Here is a 25820-nt window from a genome sequence, read left to right as displayed (position 1 = left end):
ATGGCGGATCTAATAGTGGTAAGGGAGAAAAGACCGATTTCCCCCAAGAATCAGTACTTGGAGGAATAAAGCTGGATAATTTATTCATAAATGATCTGGAGTCAAAGGTGGGCAGTGAAGTGGCCCCCCCCCAAAACACTGAACCACTCGGGATGGTGGAAAACCACAGATGATTCCAAAGAGCTCCAAAAGGGTCTTTTGAAATTGGATGCGCAACAAAATGGCAAATGCGCCTCAAAGTAAAGTTATGCATATTGGGGATGGAAAACCCCCCACAATTCGCTGTTATGAACAGTGGGAATGTTGTGGATAGTAGGTGAGGATATACTGATTAAATATTATCCTTCTTCTCCCATGCTAGTGAGCTAATAACAGAGCACATTCTCTTGCTCATTGCTGGAAGCAGGTTGATGGATTCGTGAGAATCATTTGAGTTAAGCATTCCAGTCTGGCTTGTCCCTGGTAGGTTTTCCCCATATATTTCCCTCTTAAAATAATAATAAAACAGTCTTCTTTAAAGGTAACAGTTTACATACATTCAGTTGACAGTAGTTTCCTGAAGGCAGGCTTTAGCTGATACTTGCAGTTACATTTATAGAGATATGAAGTGTAGCTTCTTCCTCTGTAGGGATGAGACATGTGCTGCTGGCTGAGGGCCAGCAGAGAGCAAAAGGCAAAACTGAGAGAAGGGCATCAAGAGAGTATCAAGAGGACAGGGGTGAACGAAGGCTAACTGTCCCAGAAACTCCAGAGGGTGCAGAATGCTGCAGCGAGGCTCCTCACGGGGTCTCTGCCATGGGAGCATATTCACCCAGCGCTTTTCCAGCTGCACTGGCTCCCGGTGGAGTACAGGGTCAGATTTAAGGTGCTGCTTTTGACCTTTAAAGCCCTTCACGGCCTAGGACCCTCGTACCTATGGGACCGCCTCTCCCGGTATGCCCCACAGAGACCCTCAAGGTCCATAAATAGCAACACCGTAGTGGTCCCGTGCCCTAAGGAAGTTGGATTAGCTTCAACCAGAGGCAGGGCCTTTTCAACACTGGCTCCGGCTTGGTGGAACGCTCTGCCTCATGAGACCAGGGTCCTGCAGGCTCTGATTTCTTTCCGCAGGGCCTGTAAGACAGAGTTGTTCCGCCTGGTCTGGCTTGGAGCCAATTTGATTACCTCCCTCTCTTTCTTTTTTCCTTTCTCCTCCTGTGATGAGGCTGCATTTTAACATTTTAATGTTTCAATATTTTAATGTTGTATTTTAATCTTGTTTTTAAGTTGTATTCATTCAACTTGTTTTTATTATTGCTTGTTAGCCGCCCTGAGCCCGGCCTTGGCTGGGGAGGGCGGGGTATAAATAAAAATAAACATTTATTATTATTATTATTATTAACTGACACCTGGGGTGGGGCAAACCGCCAGCTGTGCACGCATTGCGTCGCTACGTACGACACATGTGCGGCGTCCTTACGTAGGGCATGTGTTTGGAGTTGCTGCGTAGCGGTTGTACGTAGCGGTTTGCCGCCGGCGCCACCCGAGCGCTGTACGTACGATGGTGGGATCCTCCACATACGGCTCCGGTGGCGCGATAGCTGCTCTCACCGCCATAGCCAGGGGTGGCAGGGTCAGCACGCAGCAGGTTGCTTTCTTGTCACCCCTCCAGACATGGCACACGGAGCACCCTGCCCCCCTTTGCAACGCTACTGCAAGAGGAAGATGACTGTGTGAATGGCCCCTTTTATAAGGTCTGCTAGGGTTATGCCCATCTACCTGGTCACATGCAGGGGGAGGAGACTCCGGACTAGGTCTAACAGGAAGTCCTCCTGGCTGGAGCAACATTCCCCTGGGTGTCCACTTTGGGCAAACAGGAAATGTTGCATTTGACAGCTTCAGTGATGTTATATCCCACATGAACATACTCTGATCAAGTCTAAACAAGCAGAAAGAGATCAGGCCCATGGCCCACCCAGCTCAGCATTGTTCTCACAACGGCCAACCAGATGCCTATAGAAGAAGGGAGCTGGGCATGTTTAGCCTGGAGAAGAGGAGGTTAAGGGGTGATATGATAGCCATGTTCAAATATATAAAAGGATGTCACATAGAGGAGGGAGAAAGGTTGTTTTCTGCTGCTCCAGAGAAGCGGACACGGAGCAATGGATGCAAACTACAAGAAAGAAGATTCCACCTAAACATTAGGAAGAACTTCCTGACAGTAAGAGCTGTTTGACAGTGGAATTTGCTGCCAAGGAGTGTGGTGGAGTCTCCTTCTTTGGAGGTCTTTACGCAGAGACTTGACAACCATATGTCAGGAGTGCTCTGATGGTGTTTCCTGCTTGGCAGGGGGTTGGACTAGATGGCCCTTGTGGTCTCTTCCAACACTAGGATTCTATGAAAACTCTTATCAGCTTTTAAAATGAAAAGTTGGTTGGCTTTTCTAAGTGAAAATGTTTTTAGCAGGTGCAGTGAAGGCTCCTGCCTGATGTCAATCAGTGTAGCTGCGTCCACATTAAAAGTTTTAAGTTCTCACAAATGTGAAATGTGTGCTATGGGCCACCTGTGAAAGTGCCAGTTCCACTGTCTGAAGCAGTCAAGTGGGCATATAGGCAATCTCACAGTGAAGCTGGTTCCAGGTTGTGTAGATGCTGCCTATCCACATTGCATTGCTTTCAATGGGATGTGCAGCTGGACAATCAGCCCTGGGGTGGGAATGAGGCTGTAGATCCAAGAAAAAAGCACAGTTCATGATGTCCTCACACTGGTTCGGTGTTCCCTGACTGGCTAGAATGGGGAAGAAATGTGTGGTTTTTTTTAATGGCTTTAAAGCTGTTGCTAAAACATAAAGGAGGCAGCTATGCTTCAGTGGAAGTTCAAGGCCCATGAAAGCCCCCACTACCACACCAAAATAATCACACAGTACTAACTTTGAGTCATACATACTTGCCAAGGTTTTGCTTGATCAAGGAGGAGGTGAGAGGTATTCTGGAAAACTTTTGAATATATCATTATTTTATGTATTGCATTTATGTTCCACCTTTTTCTCCAAGGGGCTCAATGGGGCCTCCATGGTTCTTCTCCCGCTCCCGATTTAATTCCCTCAACAACAGCCCTGTGAGGTAGGCTAGGCTGAGAGGCAGCGACTGGTCCTAGGTCACCCACTAAGCTTTATGGCTGAGTAGTGCGTTTGAACCCTGGTCTCCCAGGACTGTTGTCTTTGTCCATGGAGTTTTCTTGGCAGGGATACTGGAGTGGCTTGCCGGTTCCTGCTCCAGGTGGATCACGTTTGGTCAAAACTCTCCACTATGACCTGTCCATCTTGGGTGGCCCTGCATGGTGTGGCTCATAGCTTCTCTGAGTTATTCAAGCCCCTTCGCCACGGCAAGGCAGTGATCCATGAAGGGGCAATGAGACATCACCTTGCCAACAAAGGTCCGTCTAGTTCAAGCTATGGTTTTCCCAGTAGTGATGTATGGAAGTGAGAGCTGGACCATCAAGAAGGCTGATCGCCGAAGAATTGATGCTTTTGAATTCTGGTGCTGGAGGAGACTCTGGAGAGTCCCATGGACTGCAAGAAGATCAAACCTCTCCATTCTTAAGGAGATCAGCCCTGAGTGCTCACTGGAAGGACAGATCCTGAAGCTGAGACTCCAAGACTTTGGCCACCTCAGGAGAAGAGAAGACTCCCTGGAAAAGACCCTGATGTTGGGAAAGATGGAGTGAGCAAGGAGAAGGGGGCGACGGAGGACGAGATGGTGGGACAAAGCTACCAACATGAGTCTGACCAAACTGCAAGATGGTGGGCCAAAGCTACCAACATGAGTCTGACCAAACTGCCGGAGGCAGTGGAAGACAGGAGGGCCTGACGTGCTCTGGTCCAGGGGGTCATGAAGAGTCGGACACGACTAAACAACAACAACAACTCCCAGGTCTTCTTTATCTGACACTCTAACCACTAGACCACCCTGGCTCTCTAGAGCCACACAAGGTTTCAATTGCACAAGTTATTTTGGGATGAGCAGCACCTGCCTCGATATTTCTGTTCTCCTCTTGAAGCATTGTCATTGGCATGCAAATGTTGTCAAGTCCAGATGGCAAACTCTCTCCTGCTCAAAAACTCAGTGTGGGCTCAATCTCAATCCCTGGGGCTGGCCGTGGGCCAAATGAATGCCAGATCCAACTTCTCGCTCAAACTGTAGGGATGTGAGTGGTCCCCAGGCGCTCCCTCTCCCCCAAAAATCTTCCCTTCCCAGATGTTTCACTACTTTACTGACTTGGGTAGGGTGGTTGTGTCACATTTCTCAGGAGACACTCACTACTAATAACCTTCTGGAGTCGAATACTCCCTTTGCAGCCAGTGTGTGCATCCCAATTTAGGGCTGATACCTATTCCTGCTCCCCCCCTCTGTTTTATAACTGGATCTCCCTGGCTTGTTTCGCTCTCTGGCTCAGCAGTACCTTCCTGAACAAGAAAGAGTCGGTGCAAGAATTGAGTTTATGAGGACAGCACTTTGCAGCACAGCTCTCAAAAGCATAGAAGGAGAGCCTAAATCTCTTCCCCACTCCACCGATATTTCCAAAGCTGAGCAGTTGGGTAGAAAAAGCCTCTCTGCACCATTTAATAGTTCTGCTGAAAGAAGCTTCATCAAGACCAGGCACGACACGCAAAGTTGTTGGATCGCGGAGCCAAGTGCAATTAGTTCATTGTCATTTGGCAATTCTCCTTCAGTCACAGCCCAAAACCCAAGTCACATATGACGGGAACGAAGTGGCTTAAGAACATGGAATATCTTTCCACTCATTTGAAAAATCACAGATTAAGAATTGTGGAATTGCAGAGTTGGAAGGTTCACCAAAGGTCATCTAGTCCAACCCCCTCCAAGGCAGGAATTGCAACAAAAGCTTCCACAACAGAAGACCATCCAACATAAGATCTACTCCAGCATCCTCTTCTCACGGTGGCCAACCAGATGCCTGCGAGAAACCAGGAAGCAGGATTCGAACACAAGGCCAATAAAAGAAATCAGCTACTTGATAAGCACCCTGCTGAGTTAGATGGACCCAGCATAAGACAACTTCCTACAATCTGCAACAGACTTTTAGTGTTATTACTCTTTTAATCTGAACTTGGTGGCACTTATTAGCTACTTAAGATGCACCTATTTCCTTTGGAAGCACAGCATGAATTTTGTCCTGAAAATTGTCCTGTTAGTTGTTAGATGCGTTATACTTTTACAGTAGTTATTTTACAGTCTGTTGATTATGGATTGTTTTGTAATTGTGTTTTAGTCTGTTTAATCCATCTTGGGGCATGGGATGAATGGTGGGTACCAAATAATCATCCCCAAACAAGGAAATAAATGCAATCTATCTTGGGAACTGAATTTCTGCTTTCCACTCATGACATCATTTGGAATACCCTGGTCCGTGCTTTGAATATTGTAGGTTTATCCTCACCACCTTGAGCATTTTTAAAAACAGGATATAAGTTAAAAACAGAGAAGTTAAAGCAGCATCTTCAATGTATCTTCAACTGATTATGAACAAAATTTTGGGGTGAAGAATGAGTAATAAATTGTAATCATCATAATCATCACCATAATTAAAAAATCAATAGAATACAGTGGTACCTTGGTTCTCAAACGCCTTGGTACTCAAACAACTTGGAACCCAAACAGCGCAAACCCGGAAGTAAGTGTTCTGGTTTGCGAACTTTTTTCGGAAGCTGAACGTGCTCTGTTTTGAGTGTTATACTTCCGATTTGAGTGTTATGCTGAGGTCTGTCTGTTTTTGCTATTTATTTTGCATTTATGTTTTTGTGGCTCTTTTTGTTTTGTTTTTGCGACTTTGTGGAACCCAGTTCAGCTGTTGATTGATTGATTGATTGTGTGACTGCAGTACATTCTATATTGCTTTCATTTTATGGATCAGTGGTCTCGTTAGATAGTAAAACTCATGTTAAATTGCTGTTTTAGGGGTTGTTTTTAAAAGCCTGGAACGGATTAATCCATTTTGCATTACTTTCTGTGGGAAAACGTGCCTTGGTTTCAGAACACTTTGGTTTTGGAATGGACTGAGAACCAAGGTAGCACTGTACCATCCAATTTGGGGGTATTGTTGGTGCTGATTGAGGACCACACAATTCTCCTCCAAATTTATGCAACCTCCAGAATCTTTGCCTGGATCTGACATCTCCCAGGCATAAAATCTGATGAGAAGTCACTGGGAAAAATAAAAAATTGGGTGGGTTAAGGTTCCTGATTTTTTCACTTGTCGAGTGCCAGCTCGACATCCGAAGAAATCAGTCTCACACCAAGATAGGTTGAAGAAATATGGCTGCTCTGGCCCCTTGGCTCCTCTGGCCGCCTTAGAGCTACTGCAGCACAGCCTTTATTGTGTGAAGTCAGAAAGATACAAAATACAAGCAAAGCAATTTGTTCTCTCTCAGCAGATAAGGGCCATCATACTAGACCACGCGAGCATCAGGCCATGCTAGTTGACCAATCATTTGGGACAGCACGAGCTATTCACGCGCTGTTCATGCTCCAAGGATGCTTTTAGCTATGAAATCACCCTGCAATAATAAGAACTTTGCTCATGCTCTCATGTACAAGCAATCATTTTCCCACATTCACTGCTGCAATAAAAACTACAAATAGCAGGCAAATTTCATCTTCCTCACTAGTCTGGGAGATGGTCAGGCCTTCAGTGTGCCATCATCCAAAAGACAGGGCCAGATACTCATGGAAAAGCCGCCCACATGAATCCAGCAAGCGAAATAGAGTCACACATGTCTGTCCTTCGAGCGACTGACAGTTCACACTTGTGGTCCTTGCTATTATGCTCTGGAGCGAGTTTTCGGCAATAATTTCCTGGCACATTCCTGACTGCATTTAGAGGAGGGGGGTTTCTTTATCCCCTTCCCTGCTGTTCCCTGATCTGCCCCTGGGTTAGCAGCAGCCCCACCAGACTGCCTGGTTCCTGCTGCCTGCTGCTCAGGGGAAGATTAGCTTCCCTGGCCGCCATCTGGGCCACCGGCTCAGGCAAATTCCTCTCCCTTTGGAAGGAGCAGGAAGAAGCAAAAGGGAGAGTTTGCCGGCCCAAATAATGAGACCCCAAACTTGGTAGAGCCCAGCCTGGGCCATAATCATCTGCAATTTGCTCCAATCAGCTGTCTGGGGGTTGAAAAGCAGCCAAGCCCTCATCTTCTGCAGCACACAGTTTATTTGTTGCTAAAATTTACCTTGGCTAACAGTAGCAACACCTTGAACTTGACATGGGCAGCCAGTGCAGGTCTCTGAACACAAGCATTCAATGCTACAAGGCCTCACTCCTGCCAGCAATCGTGCTAGTGGTGTAGCGTCAGGGGGCACAGGGCGGTTGCTCTGGGGGCAAAATTGTTAGGGGTGCAAAATTTCAACACTTGGTGCTTCCTCAATATAGCTGCCTGCTTCTGTCGCTGGGCTCTGTTGAAAATGTTTTCTCATGCAAACCAAGAGGAGACCTCTCCAGACAATGGAACGACTCTTCTTATTTCTATGGCTGCGATCTCCTGGGTGACGTGGATGCCTGAGGCAGTTGAATGAGCATGCGTAGTTCATCTGTTTCCCTCCCTCTGCAAGGCTCCGGGCGCAGGCAACCCACGCTACACCACTGAATCGAGATGCAGCCTTCTGCACCAACTGCAGCTTCCAGATGAAGCGAAAGAGAAGCCCCACTGATACATACATTCCCTTTACCCTGGTAGAGGCATTGTTGTACACATTGCTTGGCTGCAGAACTGCATTGCAAAAATCTGAAGAAGATTTCAAAGGATAGCTCTGGGTGTACACTTGGTGTCTTGTTTAGGAAAGTGTGAATTAAGTGCGTTCGCCACCCCATCACCCCATATAGATATATGCTTGCCAATGTGTGCACATTGCTCTAGTCTTACAGCTGTGCTTACTGTTCCTTGTGGACCAGGCAGGATAAAACCACACGCACACATTCTGCTAGGCGGCAGTGGCAGCCCCCAGCCCCACACAGAAGAAGATCTTGACGTCCGCCTAATCCAGCTCCAGCTCGATTCCTCAGCCCAGAAAGCCAACTAATGAAGTTTTCCCAGCAGGCCGGTGGCCTCGCCTCTTGGCCTTGTGCTCGAGGAACAAGGATGGAGACTCCTGCATCAGCAAATACCTTGCAAAAGGGGGACGCAGGGTTTGTGGGGCAGAGCAAGACTGCCGCGAGAGCAACAGGAAACTTTGCTCTTAATGAAGCCCTTTGACAGGAAGGTCTGGACGACGCAGCCTGGCCAGCGAGGGCTCACCTCCACTGCAGATGCCACCCCAGGGAGGTCCTGTCGCTGGCCTAATCCTCTTAGGCGATCCTCTTAATCCTTAGGGGACCATTCCCATGACTCTGTCTTCTTGTTGCCGACTCTGCTTGCTCCCTTGTTTGGTGTACTTGCTTCATTCTTCAAGTTCATTTCGCCCTCTGTCCTGACTCTTCCAACTTTCAGCTTCTTTAGATGTCCACGAGTTCTCATGTTGTGAGAGCAAAAGCTAAAGGACCCCTGGACGGTTAAATCCAGCAGGAGCTGCCTGTGGTCTAAACCACTGAGCCTCTTGGGCTTGCCAATCAGAAGGTTGGCAGTTTGAATCCCCGCAACGGAGTGAGCTCCTGTTGCTCTGTCCCAGCTCCTGCCAACCTAGCAGTTCGAAAGCACGCCAGGGTGAGTAGATAAATAGGTACCACTGTGGTGGGAAGATAAACGGCATTTCCGTGCACTCTGGTTTCCATCACGGTGTTCGGTTGCAGAAGAAGTGGTTTAGCCTGCTGGCCACATGACCCAGAAAGTTGTCTGTTAACAAACGCCGGCTCCCTCAGCCTGAAAGCGAGGTGGGCAGCGAAACCCCATAGTTGCCTTTGACTGGACTTAACCATCTAGGGGTCCTTTATCTTTCTACTTTACCATGTTGTGAGAGAAGGAGAAAAATGTTTATCAATGCTGTGAATAATTTTATAACTTCTATTGTGTTCCCTCATACTTCCCTTTTCTCCAAACCACTGTGGATACAGTGGTACCTCGGGTTACAGACGCTTCAGGTTACAGACTCCGCTAACCTGAAAAAGTAGTTTGGGTTAAGAATTTTGCTTCAGGATGAGAACAGAAATTGTGCGGCTGCTCTATTGCAGCAGGAGGCCCCATTAGCTGAAGTGGTACCTCAGGTTAAGAACAGTTTCAGGTTAAGAACAGACCTCCAGAATGAATTAAGTTCTTAACCCGAGGTTTGTTGTTGTTTGTTGTTTAGTCGTTTAGTCGTGTCCGACTCTTCGTGGCCCCCTGGACCAGAGCACGCCAGGCACTTCTGTCTTCCACTGTCTCCCGCAGTTTGGTCAGACTCATGTTCCTAGCTTCGAGAACACTATCCAACCATCCCGTCCTCTGCCGTCCCCTTCTCCTTGTGCCCTCCATCTTTCCCAACATCAGGGTCTTTTCCAGGGAGTCTTCTCTTCTCATGAGGTGGCCAAAGTCTTGGAGCCTCAGCTTCAGGATCTGTCCTTCCAGTGAGCACTCAGGGCTAATTTCCTTAAGAACGGATACGTTTGATCTTCTTGCAGTCCATGGGACTCTCAAGAGTCTCCTCCAGCACCAGAATTCAAAAGCATCAATTCTTCGGCGATCAGCCTTCTTTATGGTCTTCATGGATCACTGCCTTGCCGTGGCGAAGGGGCTTGAATAACTCAGAGAACCTATGAGCTACGCCATGCAGGGCCACCCAAGATGGACATGTCATAGTGGAGAGTTTTGACCAAACGTGATCCACCTGGAGCAGGAACCGGCAAGCCACTCCAGTATACCTGCCAAGAAAACTCCATGGACAAAGACAACAGGCATAACATGAGGTACCACTGTACTAATAAATACCAGAAGATAATGAAAATGGGGTTGGTGCTTGGGGTGGCAATGGATAATTAATTGGTGGCACTCAATGCTTCCTGAGGTGGACAGGTATGTTTCAGAAATGCTTCCGATGAAAGTCTTCCTCTTTCTAGAATCTACCCTTTGTGGGTCCTGGTAAAATGCCCCTTGCGAGACGATGAGATTTGTTCTTTCTTCAAAAACATTCACTCTTCAGTTGCACTGATAAATCCCAGCTTTGCCCAGACTCGCTGGTCTCCGAAACTCTTAGGGAGAGGAACTGCTGTTGCCTGCAGTTCTCATCTCTAGGCTTGCAACACACCCTCCATCCCCTAGAGGGCATGCGCAGGCTGGAAGGCGCATTGTGACCAGTGTGGCAATGAGCCTCCGGGGACATTGGTACACTTTCCTTAACAGGAGAAGGCAAAATGATTTAAAGAATTTGGTTTAGGAAAAAAGGTGACCTGGGGAGCAATCCCATGTGCTAGAATATGGCACGAAGTAAGCTGGCATGAAGTAAGCAGGGACGCGGGTGGTGCTGTGAGTTAAACCACAGAGCCTAGGACTTGCTGATCAGAAGGTTGGTGGTTCGAATCCCCGTGATGGGGTGAGCTCCCATTGCTCAGTCCCAGCTCCTGCCAACCTAGCAGTTTAAAAGCACAAAGTCAAGTAGATAAATAGGTACCGCTCCAGCGGGAAGGTAAACGGCGTTTCCGTGCGCTGCTCTGGTTCGGCAGAAGCGGCTTAGTCATGCTGGCCACATGACCCGGAAGCTGTACGCTGGCTCCCTCAGCCAATAAAGCGAGATGAGCGCCGCAACCCCAAAGTCGGCCACGACTGGACCTAATGGTCAGGGGTCCTTTTACCTTTAAGCTGGCATCAATTCAGCCGGCAAAAAGTTACACCAGTTCCAAACCCCATTAAGGAGCAAGGCATCTGTGACATCACCATACCCCATATGTGCCCACTCAGCCGGTTTGACTGGCAGAACTGGCGCTGTTACAGGCACCTCATAATACCCACACCCACATTTGCAAGTACTTGGTTGTTTCCTGTGGCACTTGGGAACTCCCTGCGCATTGACATCAGCCATGGGTCTTCACTGTAGTCTTCTCAGTGCCTGCTAAAAATATTCTTGTTCAGCCATGCCTACTGAGATGTTTAGAAAGTGGATGTGAGTTTTAATCTGAGCATATATATGTGTGGAACTGGTGCTGGAGCACATACATAATGGAGCTAGCCACAGGTGGCAAAGACAAAATCAAGGGCATGTCATGCTCTGAGCATTGGACCCATGACCATCTCAGACAGTCCCATGGTTGGCATCTTTTTTCTCTTAAGTATTTTACTGCTTTTCCACTTATAATAAAACATTGCAGTGGTACCTCGGGTCACAGACGCTTCAGGTTACAGACTCCGCTAACCCAGAAATAGTACCTCGGGTTAAGAACTTTGCTTCAGGATGAGAACAGAAATTGTGCTCCGGTGGCGCGGTGGCAGCGGGAGGCCCCCATTAGCTAAAGTGGTACCTCAGGCTAAGAACAGTTTCAGGTAAAGAACAGACCTCCGGAACGAATTAAGTTCTTAACCCGAGGTACCACTGTACTTGAAATGCTATGAACAAGAAGAGCAGCTAGTCTGTCATTTTTTAGGGGGGAGACAGGGAAGCAGCTTAATGTCAGAACCACTACTAAGAAGAACTTTAGGATCCATATTAACGACTCTCATCCAATAGGTCTTGCCAGATGTTTCTGTGAGTCTGAGGATGTTCATGGAATTAGTGAATTGTAGAATTGTAGCGTTGGAAGGGACCCCAGGGGTCATCTAGTCCAAGCCCCTGGCCACCCAACCTCTGCTTAAAAACTTCCAAGGAAGGAGAGTCCATCACCTCTTGAGGTGGCCCCTTCCACTGTCAAACAGCTTTTACTGTCAAAAAGCTCTTCCTGGTTTTTAGTCAGAATAGGTTATCTCAACTGATCATGAAATCATGGAACTTCTGAGTTGGAAGAGACCCAAAGTATCATCTAGTCCAACCCCCTACAAGGCAGTCCAACCCCCTACCCTCTATTCCAACCCCCTACCCTCAACTAAATCCTCCATGAAGCATCTAGATGGTCAGCCAACCTCTGCTTAAAAACCTCCAGTGAAGAGGTCCACAACCTCTCGATGGAGTCCGTTCCCATGTCCAACAGCTCCAACCATGAGAAAGTTCTTCCTGAGGTTTAGTCAGAATCTCAGTTCTTGTAACTTTAATTCCTTTGTTCTGGACCTGCTCTCCAGAGGAGGAGGAGAAAGAAAGTTAGATGCATCTTCCATGTGACGACCATTCAAATATTTGAAGATGGCTCTCATATGGAAGATTCTGTCTCTGGTCAGCCTAACCTGACAGGTCAATTTCTCGCCAGAACAATGGACCACATGTGAGCATCCCTTGAGTCTATTGACAGGGCTGTTGTCCAGATTTAGTACCGTATTTTTTGCTCTATAAGACTCACTTTTACCCTCCCAAAAAGTAAGGGGAAATGTGTGTGCGTCTTCTGGAGCGAATGCAGGCTGCGCAGCTATCCCAGAAGCCGGAACAGCTGCTTTCACTGCGCAGCGATCCCTCTTGCTGTTCTGGCTTCTGAGATTCAGAATATTTTTTTTTCTTGTTTTCTTCCTCCAAAAACTAGGTGTGTCTTGTGGTCTGGTGCATCTTATAGAGCGAAAAATACGGTAATTTCAAAATGAGCCTCTGCCAGCAAAAATGTCAGTGTATCCTGGTGAGATAAATGCTGATTTGATTAATCTATTATTCCTAGCAAGGCTAACAAAGGAATTGGGCTTATAATTTGTATTACGAATTGATCCCATCTTTGAGATGCTGAGAGCCAATGGTGGGTCCTTGAAGTCCCCCCTCTCTCCATCTCCTCAGTGGCATAGCAAGGTCAGCTGGTACCCGGCGCAGAAAATTTTCCGTCACCCTTCCACACACATTGAAATTATTAAAAGAGGGGAAAACAAGAGACTGTAGCGGGATGTAATGGTTGCTGATCATATGTGCCAGCCCTGCGTTTAGCCTGGGCTTGGCATTTCATGGTGCCAGCTGGGTTATCTTGGGAAGGGAGGCTCCGAAAGAATGGGCACTGATTTATACCTTCATTGTCTATGCTGGGCACAATTTTGGAACGAGAACCTTGCAAGGAAGAGGAGTTTGAATCAGATATGTAGTGAGGAATGTTAAAGTAATTGACTCAACGACCCTTCCATCTATATCTGACATGCTTTTAAAAGCGCATTGTTTTACGCTCACATACAGATGAGGAAAAAACTGAGGTTTGCATTCAGAAAGTCCTGAATTCAATCTCTGGCTTCTCTGAGTAGGGCTGCGAGACACTCCCTGCCTGAAACCCTGGGGATTTGCTTCCGTATTGAGCTAGGTGAGCTTAGTATAGAGCAGATGGGTCTGACTTGGTCCAGAGCAGGTTCCTATGCTCAGCTTCCTTTGAACCAAGAGTGGCGCATGCCTTGGTAGCTCAACTGGTAGAGCACGAGACTCTTAGCCTTGTGGTTGTGGGTTCTGGTCCCATGTTGGGCAAAAGTTGCAGGGGTTGGACTCGATGACTTCTGTGGTCCCTTCCAACTCTATGATTCTATTACGTTGTAATTTCTGGACTCCAGCAAAATTTTACCAGAAGGAAATAACAAATGCAGACAACTGCTGGAGATGTGGGAGTAAAAATGCAAACTTAGACCATATGATGATTAACTGCCCGATGATAAGATCATTTTGGTGCGAGGTGAGGATATATATATAACTAGAGAAATTAATTTTTTTTTGTTATTTAGGGGAATTTAATTTAATTCTAAATTATATACCAGAATTATATACCAGAAAAGTGGGAGATTACAAGGGGTCAAAAAAATGGATGTACTGTGCCATATTAGAAGCAAAAAAAACAACCCCTGTTTTGATGAACTGGAAGAGCCACAAAAAGATTCCATTGAGCACATGGATTGATAATATGGACAGACTAGCTACATACAAGAATTGCATGTCGACAGAAATTAAGAATGGATAAATATGAAGAAATCTGGAAGGAATACTTAAGCAATAAGGCGGACAGTGGTGGCAAGTAGGGGGAGGAGAGGTGGGGAAATTTTGTTTAAAAGGTGTAGTTATAGGTATATCAGTACTGTTAAATTGCGTTATTAATGTTATTGTGATTTTTGTTGCATGTGTTTTTTGTGGTTGTTGTTTGTATTGAAAAATGATTAAATAATTTTTTTTAAAAAATCTGGGTTGTTTTTTTATACTCTGCCCCCCCTACTCAATCTGCTGGCCAACCCCCCACTTCTCCAAATCAACCCCCTAAAATTTCCCCTTTGAATCCCGTGAAAGAGCCAAACCTTCTTTCCCCCTTCCTAACTCTGTTTCTGAAGCCGCTTCTCTTTTCTGTTCTGCAGCCCCCCTTGGCACCCCTTTGGGTTCCCTGCCAACTGTACAGTTCTATGATTCCGTGGCCTCAGGTGGGGCAGAGTATCCTTCCCTGAAGATCTTTAGGCAGAAGGTTGGCTGACCAGCCCATCAAGGGTGCTTTAGCTGTTGCGCCTGCGTTGCAGAGGGTTGGACTAGATGACTCTCGGAGTTCCTATGGTTTTATGATACTTTAGTAGCTGTTGCCACGTTTTTGTCTCTTTTTTTTTAAATGATATTTATTAAAGTTTCAAAAAAGGTTACAAAAAAAAGAAAAGAAAAAAAGAAAATACAAAATACAGAAAAATAAAAACAATTAAAAACAAATCAATCTTTCCATGTCTTGTTTTTCATTTACTTGTTTCCCTGACCTCCTCACACCTCCCTTTTTTGTATTCCAGTTCAATTAGTTAATTCAGCAAATCCTTTCCCTCTTTGATTTTATCTTAATCTTTTATCTTAATATATTATAACTTTAGATTATCACCTGTTAACAATGCATTTTTACATATTCCTTTATAACATTGCTGCTAAAAGCCACTTAACTTCAATCCAACATCATTCTAACATTCATTAATTTTGCAATATTTCTGTAGATAATCTTTAAATTTCTTCCAATCTTCTTCCACCAACTCTTCTCCCTGGTCTCGGATTCTGCCGGTCATTTCTGCCAGTTCCATATAGTCCATCACCTTCATCTGCCATTCTTCCCGGGTGGGTAAATCTTGTGTCTTCCAATACTTTGCAATAAGTATTCTTGCTGCTGTTGTAGCATACATAAAGAAAGTTCTATCCTTCTTTAACACCAATTGGTGTTTTTGTCAACTGGTGAGGCACTCTTGCACAATAATGGAACAAAAAAATTAGAGAGTGAATGTCGTGGGGGTGAACCCAAAACATTTCTGGTGTGAAAATTTAATAGATTTCATTAGGAAGCTGGTGTGTGTGTGTGTTTGTGTGTGTTTGTGTGTGTGTGTGTGTGTGTGTGTGTGTGTGTGTGTGTGTGTGTGTGTAGTGCATTCTGGGCACAAAGGAAGCCATACAGTCGTACCTCAGGTTACAGACTCTTCAGGTTATAGATGCTGCAGGTTACAGACTCTGCTAACCCAGAAATAGTACACCAGGTTAAGAACTTTGCATCAGGATAAGAACAGAAATCGCGTGGCGGCAGCGGGAGGCCCCATTAGATAAAGTGGTACCTCAGGTGAAGAACATTTTCAGGTTAAGAACGGACCTCCAGAATGAATTAAGTTCTTAACCTGAGGTACCACTGTACATCCAGTCCACCCTGAAACTTTTGCAGGTGTAGAATATTGCAAGTAGGATTGGTTAGGACCACCCAGATACCCCCAGACCACAAATTGCCATGAATGCATAATAATAATAATAAAACTTCTAGAGGGGTCCTGTGCAGTATCAAACATTTTCATCCCACTCGAGTTTATAGTGTAATATGATTCCCTCTCATATTCGAAAACTGATGTTCTGTGATCTGCAAGAGAAAACAAGACATCTATATGGTGCTATTTGAAGAAAAAGCTAGCTATTATGCATTTTGGAGGTTATTTTAATGATGAGCATGAAATAACTATGCAAGATGCCAGCAGATGGATCTTCCTGGTGAAATTCTCCCCATGGCTGGTGCTGCCAGGCCAGGCCCCCTCAGTCGAGCAAGCTGACTATTCTGCAAAGGCTTGAAGAAGGGAGACGCGCTTAATTCGGTTGCTGAATCCGTATTGGAGTGCAGAGGGCTAGTAAAGTCCTCTCCTTTTTCAGAGATTCCTCGAAGGAGGAAAAAAGGAGACCCACGTTTTGTGAGCGAATAAAGAAATCTTACGTTGCTTCTCAAGTTCGCCAGTATCTGTGGTTTCATTACAAAAATCTGAGCTGTACATTCAGTTTAGAAATTCACCCCACTCCCCCTTTTTTTACCCTCCATTCAAACCTAGATGCCACCTTGCGAGGACAGCATCACCCAGAACCAAGAAAAAGGGGGACCTGACAGAACAGCAGCGCATCTTGATGTCGTTCACCTCCACCTTGCACTGAAACCCTTCAGGGTGAAAAAGGTGCCCCCCCCCCAAAAGAAGTGGGGAGCTGCTGACTTCTTGCTGGCTCAGTGGAGAAAAAGAAATGGTTGGATTTGACATCCTTTGGTTCCAACAAGGGACCGCAGCTTCTTAGCCTTCCCCATCTCTCGCTTGGAGTTCCTTCTGTCCAGTTTCGCATCCAGCCCAGGAAATTCGCTTTAGGATCAAAGATGCTCCGTTGCCTCCTTGAGTTGCCTAAAGTTAATCGCCAGGTAGCCCAGCGCTGCTTCCCAACAAACTGGCCCAAGCGATCCCGACTTTTCTCTGGCAGGAGAGAAGCTTTTGCAGATTGCAAGGCGCAACTCTGCCCCCTCCCTCCCTCCCTCCTCCCTCTCTCCTCCCTCCCTCTCTCTTTCTCCTTCCATTCCCCCCTTCCTTGTGAGGAGGACCTGGGCCAGGGCTCCCTCTCGCTCGCGCTCTCTCGTCACCACTTTGACAGCTTCGCACCAAATCGGACGGCAGGGCGCAGGAGGCGTCGCGCGGGGGCCACTCTCCGCTGGATTAGAACTCGCCTCCTGCTCCTCGACCGTCCCGTCCCGTCGCGGGGCTGCCGGCTGGAGAAGGCACCCCGGAGTTGGAAGGGGAGGGCGGGGGAACGACCGGATCCCGACCCCAACCTGCCAGATGGTAAGCCGGGAAGGGGTCCTTTTGGGCAGGGTCTCTCTCTTGGTGTGGGTGGGTGGGTGTTTTCTGCATGCCAACTCCCGGGATGTGCTGGCTAACGAGCGAGGCGTGTGTGTCACTCTCCGGGGAGTTTGGACGGGCTCGGATTCCAGAAGCCCAAGGGAGAAGCAACTCGGCAGCTCACCCCCCACCCCGCGCGCCACTCGACGTGGGCGCCTCCGGCAGGACGCCCGGTGAGAAAGGCGCTAGTAAGGGACCGAGGGGGTCATTCGTGGGGGCGCTTCCTGCGGGTGGTGGTGGGGAATGCTTTGGCAGAGTCCGCCCCGTCTAAGCCCGCCAGCTGCCCGCCCATCACCTCTAGGTAGGCGCGGTACAGGGCACTTTTTTGGGTAGGGGGCTTGCAGTTGCAAAGAGGTGCACCCCCTAGCAATTTCCCAGTCCAAGGGCGCCCCTTGCCTACCATCGTGAGGGGCACCAGGTGGAAGACGTGTTGTTGGGGGGGGGGGGAGAGCTGGAGGGTGTGTGTGTGTGTGTGTGTGTGCCTGAGGGTTTCAGATCCTCGTTCCGGATCCCGTCAAAGGGTCCTGGGCGCGCAGCCCGACAGAGGAGCCCCCGCCCCACCGTCGAGGGGGGTTTATCCGCTCCTCCCTCTCACCCCACCCCTCTTCCTCCCTCCCGGCAGAGCAGCGCCGCGCCCTGCCCAGAGCTGCCGCCGGCCTTCGCGGGGGGCCCCGTCTGCGCCCGCCCCTGGGCCCACTCGACGTCAGCGGCGGCAAAGGTTGCCCCGGAGACGTGGCTCGACGCCGTCTGGACGGGACTCCTGGACGACGACGAGGCACCGGGCAGCAGCAGCAGCACCGCCGCCGGTAAGGAAGAGCCGTCCGACGGCCGGACAGGCGCGGCGCGGGCGCGCAGGCGAGAGGAGGCGGAGGAGCGCTTGGCCCGCCCCCTCCAGCCTCCTCCTCCTCCTCCGGCCGCTGCGCTCGCAGCTTCGCACTCTCCGTCGGGGAGCGCGCCGGGTAGGAAGGCGCAAGGGCTTCCCTGGCTCCTTGCGGCGGCGCTTGCATGCAGCGGGGACCTGTCTGCGGTTCCCAAATCAGTTAGTTGGAAAGGACCCACTTGGGCGTGGAGAAAGTGGAGGAGTAAAGCATCTCTCTCTCTCGCGTAACACAAAAACCCATGAAGCGGAGCATGGGAAGATCCAGGGCAGATGAAAGAAAGTCCTTCCTCTTGCAGTACATAGGTAACCTGTGGAACTCCTTGCCACAGGAGGAAGAGATGACCACCCGCTTTGATGGCTTTAAAAGAGGATCAGGCAAATTCATGGAGGAGGAGAGGGTTATAGATGGCAACTAGCCAAACTGGAGGGACTCGGGTGGCGCTGTGGGTTAAACCACAGAGCCTAGGACTTGCCGATCAGAAGGTCGGCGGTTCGAATCCCCGTAACGGGGTGAGCTCCCGTTGCTCGGTCCCTGCTCCTGCCAACCTAGCAGTTCAAAAGCACGTCAAAGTGCAAGTAGATAAATAGGTACCGCTCTGGCAGGAAGGTAAACAGCGTTTCCGTGTGCTGCTCTGGTTCGCCAGAAGCGGCTTAGTCCTGCTGGCCACATGACACGGAAGCTGCACACCGGCTCCCTCGGCCAGTAAAGCGAGATGAGCGCCACAACCCCAGAGTTGGTCACGACTGGACTTAAGGGTCAGGGGTCCCTTTACCTTTCCCTCTAGCCAAACTGGCTATGCTCCGCCTTTATATCTTTCCAGAAACGCCCCCTGAACTGGTACCAGCTAGAATCTTCTTTCTTGGTCTCCTCTCCCCTTTAGAAAGCCCACGTGGAATTTCACTTCGAGCATCAAAAACTAGCGATTCCTTCACAGCATCAACGCTGTGTGTCTTCAGTCTGACAGAGGAACATAAGAAGAGACTGCTGGACCAGCCCAAAGGCCCATCTAGTCCTGCCTCCTGTTCTCGCAGAGGCTGAACGATGCCCTTTATGGGAAACCCACAATCAGGATTCGAACGCAAAAGCAACTCTCCCCTCCTGGGGTTTCCAGCCACTGGCATTCAGGAGCATGGCTGCCTCTGACTGTGGCGGCAGAGTAGAGCCGTCCTGGCTAGGAGCCAGCCATCTGTGAATTTCTCTAATTCTCTTTTCAAGCAATCCAAGTTTGTTGCCAACACTGCTTCCTGTGGCAGGGAGTTCCATAAGTTAATTATGCATTTTTTAAACATTTATTTTGTTTTATCCTAGTAAATGATTACACACACACACACACACACACACACACACACAAAACCTCAAAGCAGTTCCAGAACCATTCACTGCCTGGAAGTCCAAATCAGAAAAGCACTTCTGCAATGCAGAGGCTCCAGGCTTGACTAGAATCAGAGGGCGCTTGCCTCCCTTTCACCCACCGCCAGCAAAGTTAGGACAAGGACTGCAAAAATTGTGGTCTCTGTGCCAAGCCGAGCAGAGGCTGAGCCATCAGGTCAGATGGGGTGTTGCCCCACCAGCCCCAGCTGGTCCCCACATCCTTGCTTCCATTCTTACAACCAGAGGATGGCTCTGGCGCCACCTACTGCTGGCCTCCATGTCTTCTGACCTATCTGTCTTTCTCCCATCTGGAGGTGCCTGTCTGGGGATCCTCAGGTCTGAACCGTTTTCACACACGAATACCCCATCCTGTAGAATTTCATTTGTTATATTTTATCTGCACGATCAGAACAAACTTCAGGAACCAAAACATTGCATTGAAAAATGTGATTCTCAAGCTGCCTGGCCCCAAAATGGCAACCAGGCATTCTGTTTTGATGACTGTAACCCAGGTTTAAGGAGCCATTTGGTGCCTAGCTAACATATCTGAGTTTCTGAATTCCTGACCTAGCAGGAATTATTTAGCTGTGATTCCTGCATTGCCAGGGGTTGGACTAGATGACCCCTGGTGCCCCTTCCAGCTGTACAATTCTACAATGGTTCTTCTTATGTTCTTTGATCTCCCTCCTCTGCCTTTTCTCTCTACACTGATTTCCTCCTTGGTATGTCTGGTCGCTCCCTGGTAAGTCTGAGGCTGGCAACACTATCATGTCCCTTATTTTATTTTATTTTATTTTATTTTATTTTATTTTATTTTATTTTATTTTTTATTCTATTCTATTCTATACTATACTATACTATACTATACTATACTATACTATACTATACTATACTATACTATACTATACTGTGGCTACTTCCTGTCGGCAAAGCATCACCAGTGATGGCTTCGCACACCTGATTCTCGTGCACAGACCTGTTTCCTTGCACGAGAGCACCATCTCCAAGCCCCTCTTGCATCCTGGGCCCCTCTCCTTTTGCAAATTAAGCCCTGGAGAGGACTCCTTGGACTCTAAATTGCCCCCAAGATCCACTTGCGCCTCTCCCCACACACTTGCCTCCCAGGCCAATTAACCCTTCTGCTCCTGGGAACAAATGTCATGGCGGCAGGAGTCCTGAGGTTTCTGAGCAGGGGCGAAGGGCTTGTGGGAACCGGGCTGCGTTGCCTTTGTGGTCTGAGTGGGCCTTGAAAGGTACTCCAGGCCTCTCCAGCTCCTCTTGGTCCTGGGATGCCAAGAACAGCTCAGAATGGGGATGTTTGGCAAACTGCAGCAGAGAGCTTGGTGATCAAGTATTATTTAGGGGACAGAATTCATTTTTAATGGGGAAAGAGGGAGGGGTGGGCTTTCTCTTGGGATGGACTGTGCAGCCACCACACCAGACTGTAGCTCAGAAGACGCCATATGCGGCACCCCTGTTAAAGCATCTTCGCTGGTTGCCCACTTACAGTCCAGCCAGAATCAAGGTTCTTCTATTAATTGACAAAGCCCTGAGCAACTTTGGCCCAGGGTGCCTGAACCCTGATATCCCAGTTCCATCACTGAGATCACCTGCAGGAGCATCACTGGAGGCAGCGATGCTTCTGAGTGTCAGCTTCTGGAAAGCACAGGGCAGGAGAGTTGTTCTTGCACTTGAATCCTGCTTGCTGGTTTTCCACAGTCACCTGGTCAGCCACTGTGAGAACACAATGCTGGACTAAATGGGATCCATTGGCCTGATCCAGGAGGCTCTTCTCAGGTTCTTAGGAGTGCCATTGGTCATTCCGCAAGTTGGCGAGACTCGTTTGACAACAGCGAGAAACCAAGCGTCTAGTGCAGTGATGGCCAAACCTGGCCCTCCAGCCGTTTTGGGACTACAACTCCCATCATACCTAGCTAACAGGACCAGTGGTCAGGGGATGATGGGAATTGTAGTCCCAAAACAGCTGGAGGGCCAAGTTTGGCCGCCACTGGTCTAGTGTCATCGGCCCAGCCCTGTGGAACTCCCTGCCACTGGAAATTCAGCAGGCACCTTGTGTGCCAACTTTTAAATGCCTACTGAAAACTTTTCTGTTCCACCAGGCCTGTGCAGGAGTATGCCCTTCCACAATGGTAAATTGATGTCTTTTTAAAAAATTGAGACTTTTGTCTTGAACCATTAAGATCCAGTCAAGCATCTGCAGATATGGAATAATAGAATTGGAAGGCACCCCAGGGGTCATCTAGTCCAACCCCTTGCAAGGCAGGAATCTCAGCTAAAGCATCCACTTCTTCAGATGATACAGAGGAAAAATAAGTGAATGGGTGTGTGGGTTCCCTGCCCCCCTTTGAGGGGAACCCAACATGCATGAAGGTTTCATTCATCCTCACATTCTTGTAACCCTCAATTCCAGCTCTCTGATTTCTTTGATCTCTCTCTGTTGCTGCAGATCATTTCTGCAATTTGGGCATCTCCCTCCAAGACGATGCGGGGTCTGGAGACCAGCTCTCCACGCAGCTCTACAGGAACAAACAGGTAACAATTGTGAATCTACACCAGTCTGAAATTAGGCTGGGATTTTGATGCCGAAAACCGGGGTTTATTTATTGCAGCTGAATTCGGAGGATGCGTGAGAATATCAGTTTAAGCATTGCTGGCCAGTGTTACAGCGCAGATCTTACATGCTCACCTGCCCCAAGGTATAAAATGCAGCTGGAATGACTTTTGAAGGGGACCCTTTTATTTCTCTTGCCTTGTTGAAATCCCCTCTGAAAATGGAGAAGGAGATGAACTGGTAACCCCGCATTGTGATGGAGCTAATCCTGTGTGTTTAATCCCTGCGCATTGTTCGCTGTTGACTTTCCCCTCCTTCCTGCACACATTTTTGTGCCTTTGTGGTTACGTTTTTCAAAGGAATCTCCTCAAATACATGGCGAGAGAATAGAAAAAGTCAGAAGTGAGTCTGGGACAGTCATACTCCTGATCTCCTTGGCTCCCTCGGGTTCCCTGCTGGGTGTCGGGTTCCAAAGGCACCCGTGCAAAGTTAGCAGTTTGGGTTACAGGGCTGCGGAGCTTTCCGTCCTCACCCTTCTCTGTGTTTTGCAGCTTCAAGACACCCTCTTGCAGAAGGAGGAAGAGCTGGCCAGGCTGCAGGAGGAGAACAACCACCTCAGGCAGTTCCTGAACTCCGCTCTGGTCAAGCAGTTAGAGGAGAAAACCAAGGTAACCAGGGCAGGGAGAAGCAGAGAGAGGGGGGAGAGAGAGAGATCACAGCCTTCGCGACATAGCCACGTGACCCATTCAGAACATAAGAACATTCTTTGCTCTACAGTGGTATCTTAGTTCTCGAATGGCTTGACTCCCGAATAAATTGGCTTTTGAACGCTGCAAAACGGGAAGTGAGTGTTCCGGTTTGCAAATGTTTTTCAGAAGCTGAACGTCCGACGCAGCTTCCACAGCTTCCAATTATGTGCAGGAAACTCCTGCAGCAAATCGGAATCAGCGCCTTGGTTTTCGAACCCTTTTGGGAGTCGAATGGACTCCTGGAACGGATTGAATTCAAGAACCAAGGTACCACTGTATTTCTGTACTCCAGGCATAATTTTATAAACTTCTGTCCTGCCCCTCTTAGTTGCCTTGTCTCTAAACTAAAAAGTCTCAAATGCTGATCGTTCCTCACTTCGTTCCCTTGATTATTTTGGAGGTGAGGGGAGCAGAAATGAGGTCACACCATAAGTTTGCATAATGGCATGATGATATCGGCAGTTTTATTTCCAGTTCCTCTCCAAATTCACATGGAGACCCTCCAGACTTCCTTTTCATTGCACATCCATGATGTGCTCAAGGTGCTTTTGGGGCGGTTACACACAATCCCAGTTTCAGAACTGTTTGCGCCTGCAAAAGTTCTGTGATGTCCATACTGCTTCATTTCCAGTTGATGGTTGCCCTGTAACGTCCTGCTGAAATCCTGTAAATGTTGCTGTTGGGATCTGTCTGTCTTTTGCTGTGCTATAGTCCTTTCAGACAGCAGGAATCTCGTCGCATTGGAGTAGCGTCACAGAGCACTCAGTAAATCAGGATAAATTCCCCCCAATGCACTATTTCCTGCACCAAGAACATGTTGCAGAAGACACGCACCAGGAATCACCAGGACCTTAAAATTTGATGAATCCTGTGCATCTTCTACTCCGCAGCTAGTGTTGTGATTCGTCCCACCCCTGTGACAACTCCTCATAGCTAACAGGGGCAGGAGTGGAGTCACAGGGCTTAGGTAAACCTGGTGTATTTGAAACAATAAAAAATAAAATAAAAATTCCTTCCAGTAGCACCTTAGAGACCAGCTAAGTTTGTTATTGGTATGAGCTTTCATGTGCATGCACACTTCTTCAGATACATGCACAATAACAAACTTAGTTGGTCTCCAAGGTGCTACTGGTGAGGCGGGTGGCGCTGTGGGTTAAACCACAGAGCCTAGGACTTGCCGATCAGAAGGTCGGCGGTTCGAATCCCTGTGACGGGTTGAGCTCCCGTTGCTCGGTCCCTGCTCCTGCCAACCTAGCAGTTCGAAAGCACTTCAATGTGCAAGTAACTAAATAGGTACCGCTCCGGCAGGAAGGTAAACGGTGATTCCGTGCGCTGCTCTGGTTCGCCAGAAGCGGCTTAGTCACGCTGGCCACATGACCCGGAAGCTGTACGCCGGCTCCCTCGGCCAGTAAAGTGAGATGAGCGGCACAACCCCAGAGTCGGTCACGACTGGACCTAACGGTCAGGGGTCCCTTTACCTTTACCTTTAGGCACCAGTGAGAGAAATGTTTGCATTTTTTTCAAGGACCTTGGTTGTTGGGGACAGGAGAGGATTTAGTGAAGAAGGTTACTGGAGGGCAGAGGGCATGCAGGTTGTATTAGGTTGAAGAAATCTTGAGTTCGAGGAAGCACTGAGGCGAAGGAAGCAATCTGCTGCTAGTCCTCAGTGCTGGCTCTGCACTATTCTGACCTAGTGCAAACATGTATTAATTGTCTGCAAGAAAGCCCTGGTTGAGTTTCTGGGCTGAACTGGAAGGAATTTTATTTTTATTTTATTTTTTGATTCGACACCGCAGACCAACACGGCTACCTACCTGTAACTGGTGTATTTGGTTAGGCAGACTCCCCCTTCCAGCCTCTTACACTTATAAACTGCACAATATTCTCAGACTTGCTCATCAGATGTTCTCTGCCCCCCTCTCTCTGCTGCCCTCTCAAACAGAAGCTGCTGCGACAGAGCGGCCAGAAATCTCACAGCCCTCTCCAGAGTGGCAAGCGGAGGCTGAGAGCAGAAGGCCTTCCCCTTCCTCGCGAGGCGTCCCACCCACAGAAGGCCAGGCGGAACCTGCTGGGCTCCTTCTCCGCCTGCGAAGAGCCACGCGACCCCCACGTGGACACCTGGGTCCTCCGGACGCTGGGCCTCAAAGACCTCGACACGATTGACGAGTCGCCTGCTTCAGCTAACTACAGTGCCTTGACCCCGGAACTTCCTCTGGGCTCTTTCACTGGGGACCCACCCGAGGCAACAAACTTTGGGTGCAATGACAGCCAGCCAGCTGTTTACAGGTGTGCAACTTTGCTGTCCGTGGACATGAGAGAAGAGCCTGCGGCTCATGCACCCGACCTGCCTTGCCATTTCTCACTGCCTGAGAACAACTACCCTCCGCTGCCTTGTGGGCTGCCCTGCTGCTCGGACGCCTCTCCCACCCCAACGGAGGTGGCTTTCACCACCTCCTTGAGCCCCCACTGCAACGTCAAAACGCACACCTTCCGCCAGGGACAGGCTTTCGTGCGCCGGGATGAGGATGGAGGGTGGAAGCTGACTTGGGTACCCAAGCAGCCTGAGTGAAGGAGCTTTTCCCTGTCCATACCCCAAACCCACCTCAGCACTGCCAGGAAAACAATGTGTTTACAGATTAAGAGTGATAAAAATATTAAAGGCCCTATTGCATTTCTGTTGAGAATGGGAGGGCCTGGGATTATCGTTGCTACTGCTAGTCTGATACGCAGCTGTGGAAGTCTAGCTCACTGCCCAGAGGCAAATTGCAGCCACCCATCTATGGATCAAGGCTGATCGATGCGGACAGTCAAACCACGAGCAGTGAGCAGGTGGACAGCAGGCAGGTGATGCTCTGTGCAAGTTTGCAAAGCTACATGGCTCCTGCCGGAAACCTTTTCATCTTCCCTCCAACTCCCTCCCACGCACCTCCCCCCCAAGGAGTTTGAGAGCTCCGTTTGTTCCGGGGCGGGGGTGCGACTTTGTGATTTCTATCCAAGGAGGAGGCCTCCTCTTCAGACCCAGAAACCTTGCCATGTTCTATAGCTTGCCTGGTGGGTAACAATGGCAATCCATTTTGCACATGCTCAGAGACACTCTGTACCTGCTGCTAGGCCCTAGGCTCAGCCCTGGAGAT

General features: G+C 48.6%; 1 protein-coding gene across 1 annotated transcript; it reads left to right on the top strand.

The window, feature by feature from the left end:
• Positions 1 to 25578, top strand: GMNC (geminin coiled-coil domain containing; the record flags this gene model as incomplete). The annotated part of the gene is made up of 5 exons (XM_083505318.1): positions 1 to 18; positions 17736 to 17919; positions 21833 to 21918; positions 22489 to 22605; positions 24629 to 25578. 5 exons carry the CDS (start codon positions 1 to 3, stop codon positions 25253 to 25255), a joined length of 1032 nt encoding a protein of 343 aa, XP_083361444.1. The 3' UTR covers positions 25256 to 25578.
• Positions 25579 to 25820: the final 242 nt, after the last annotated feature.

Source organism: Podarcis liolepis, assembly GCF_965112155.1.
Source record: "Podarcis liolepis genome assembly, chromosome: 5".
Taxonomy (NCBI): Eukaryota; Metazoa; Chordata; class Lepidosauria; order Squamata; family Lacertidae; genus Podarcis; species Podarcis liolepis.
The sequence above is the reverse complement of the archived record's forward strand: the minus strand, read 5'-3'. Positions and strand labels throughout refer to the sequence as shown.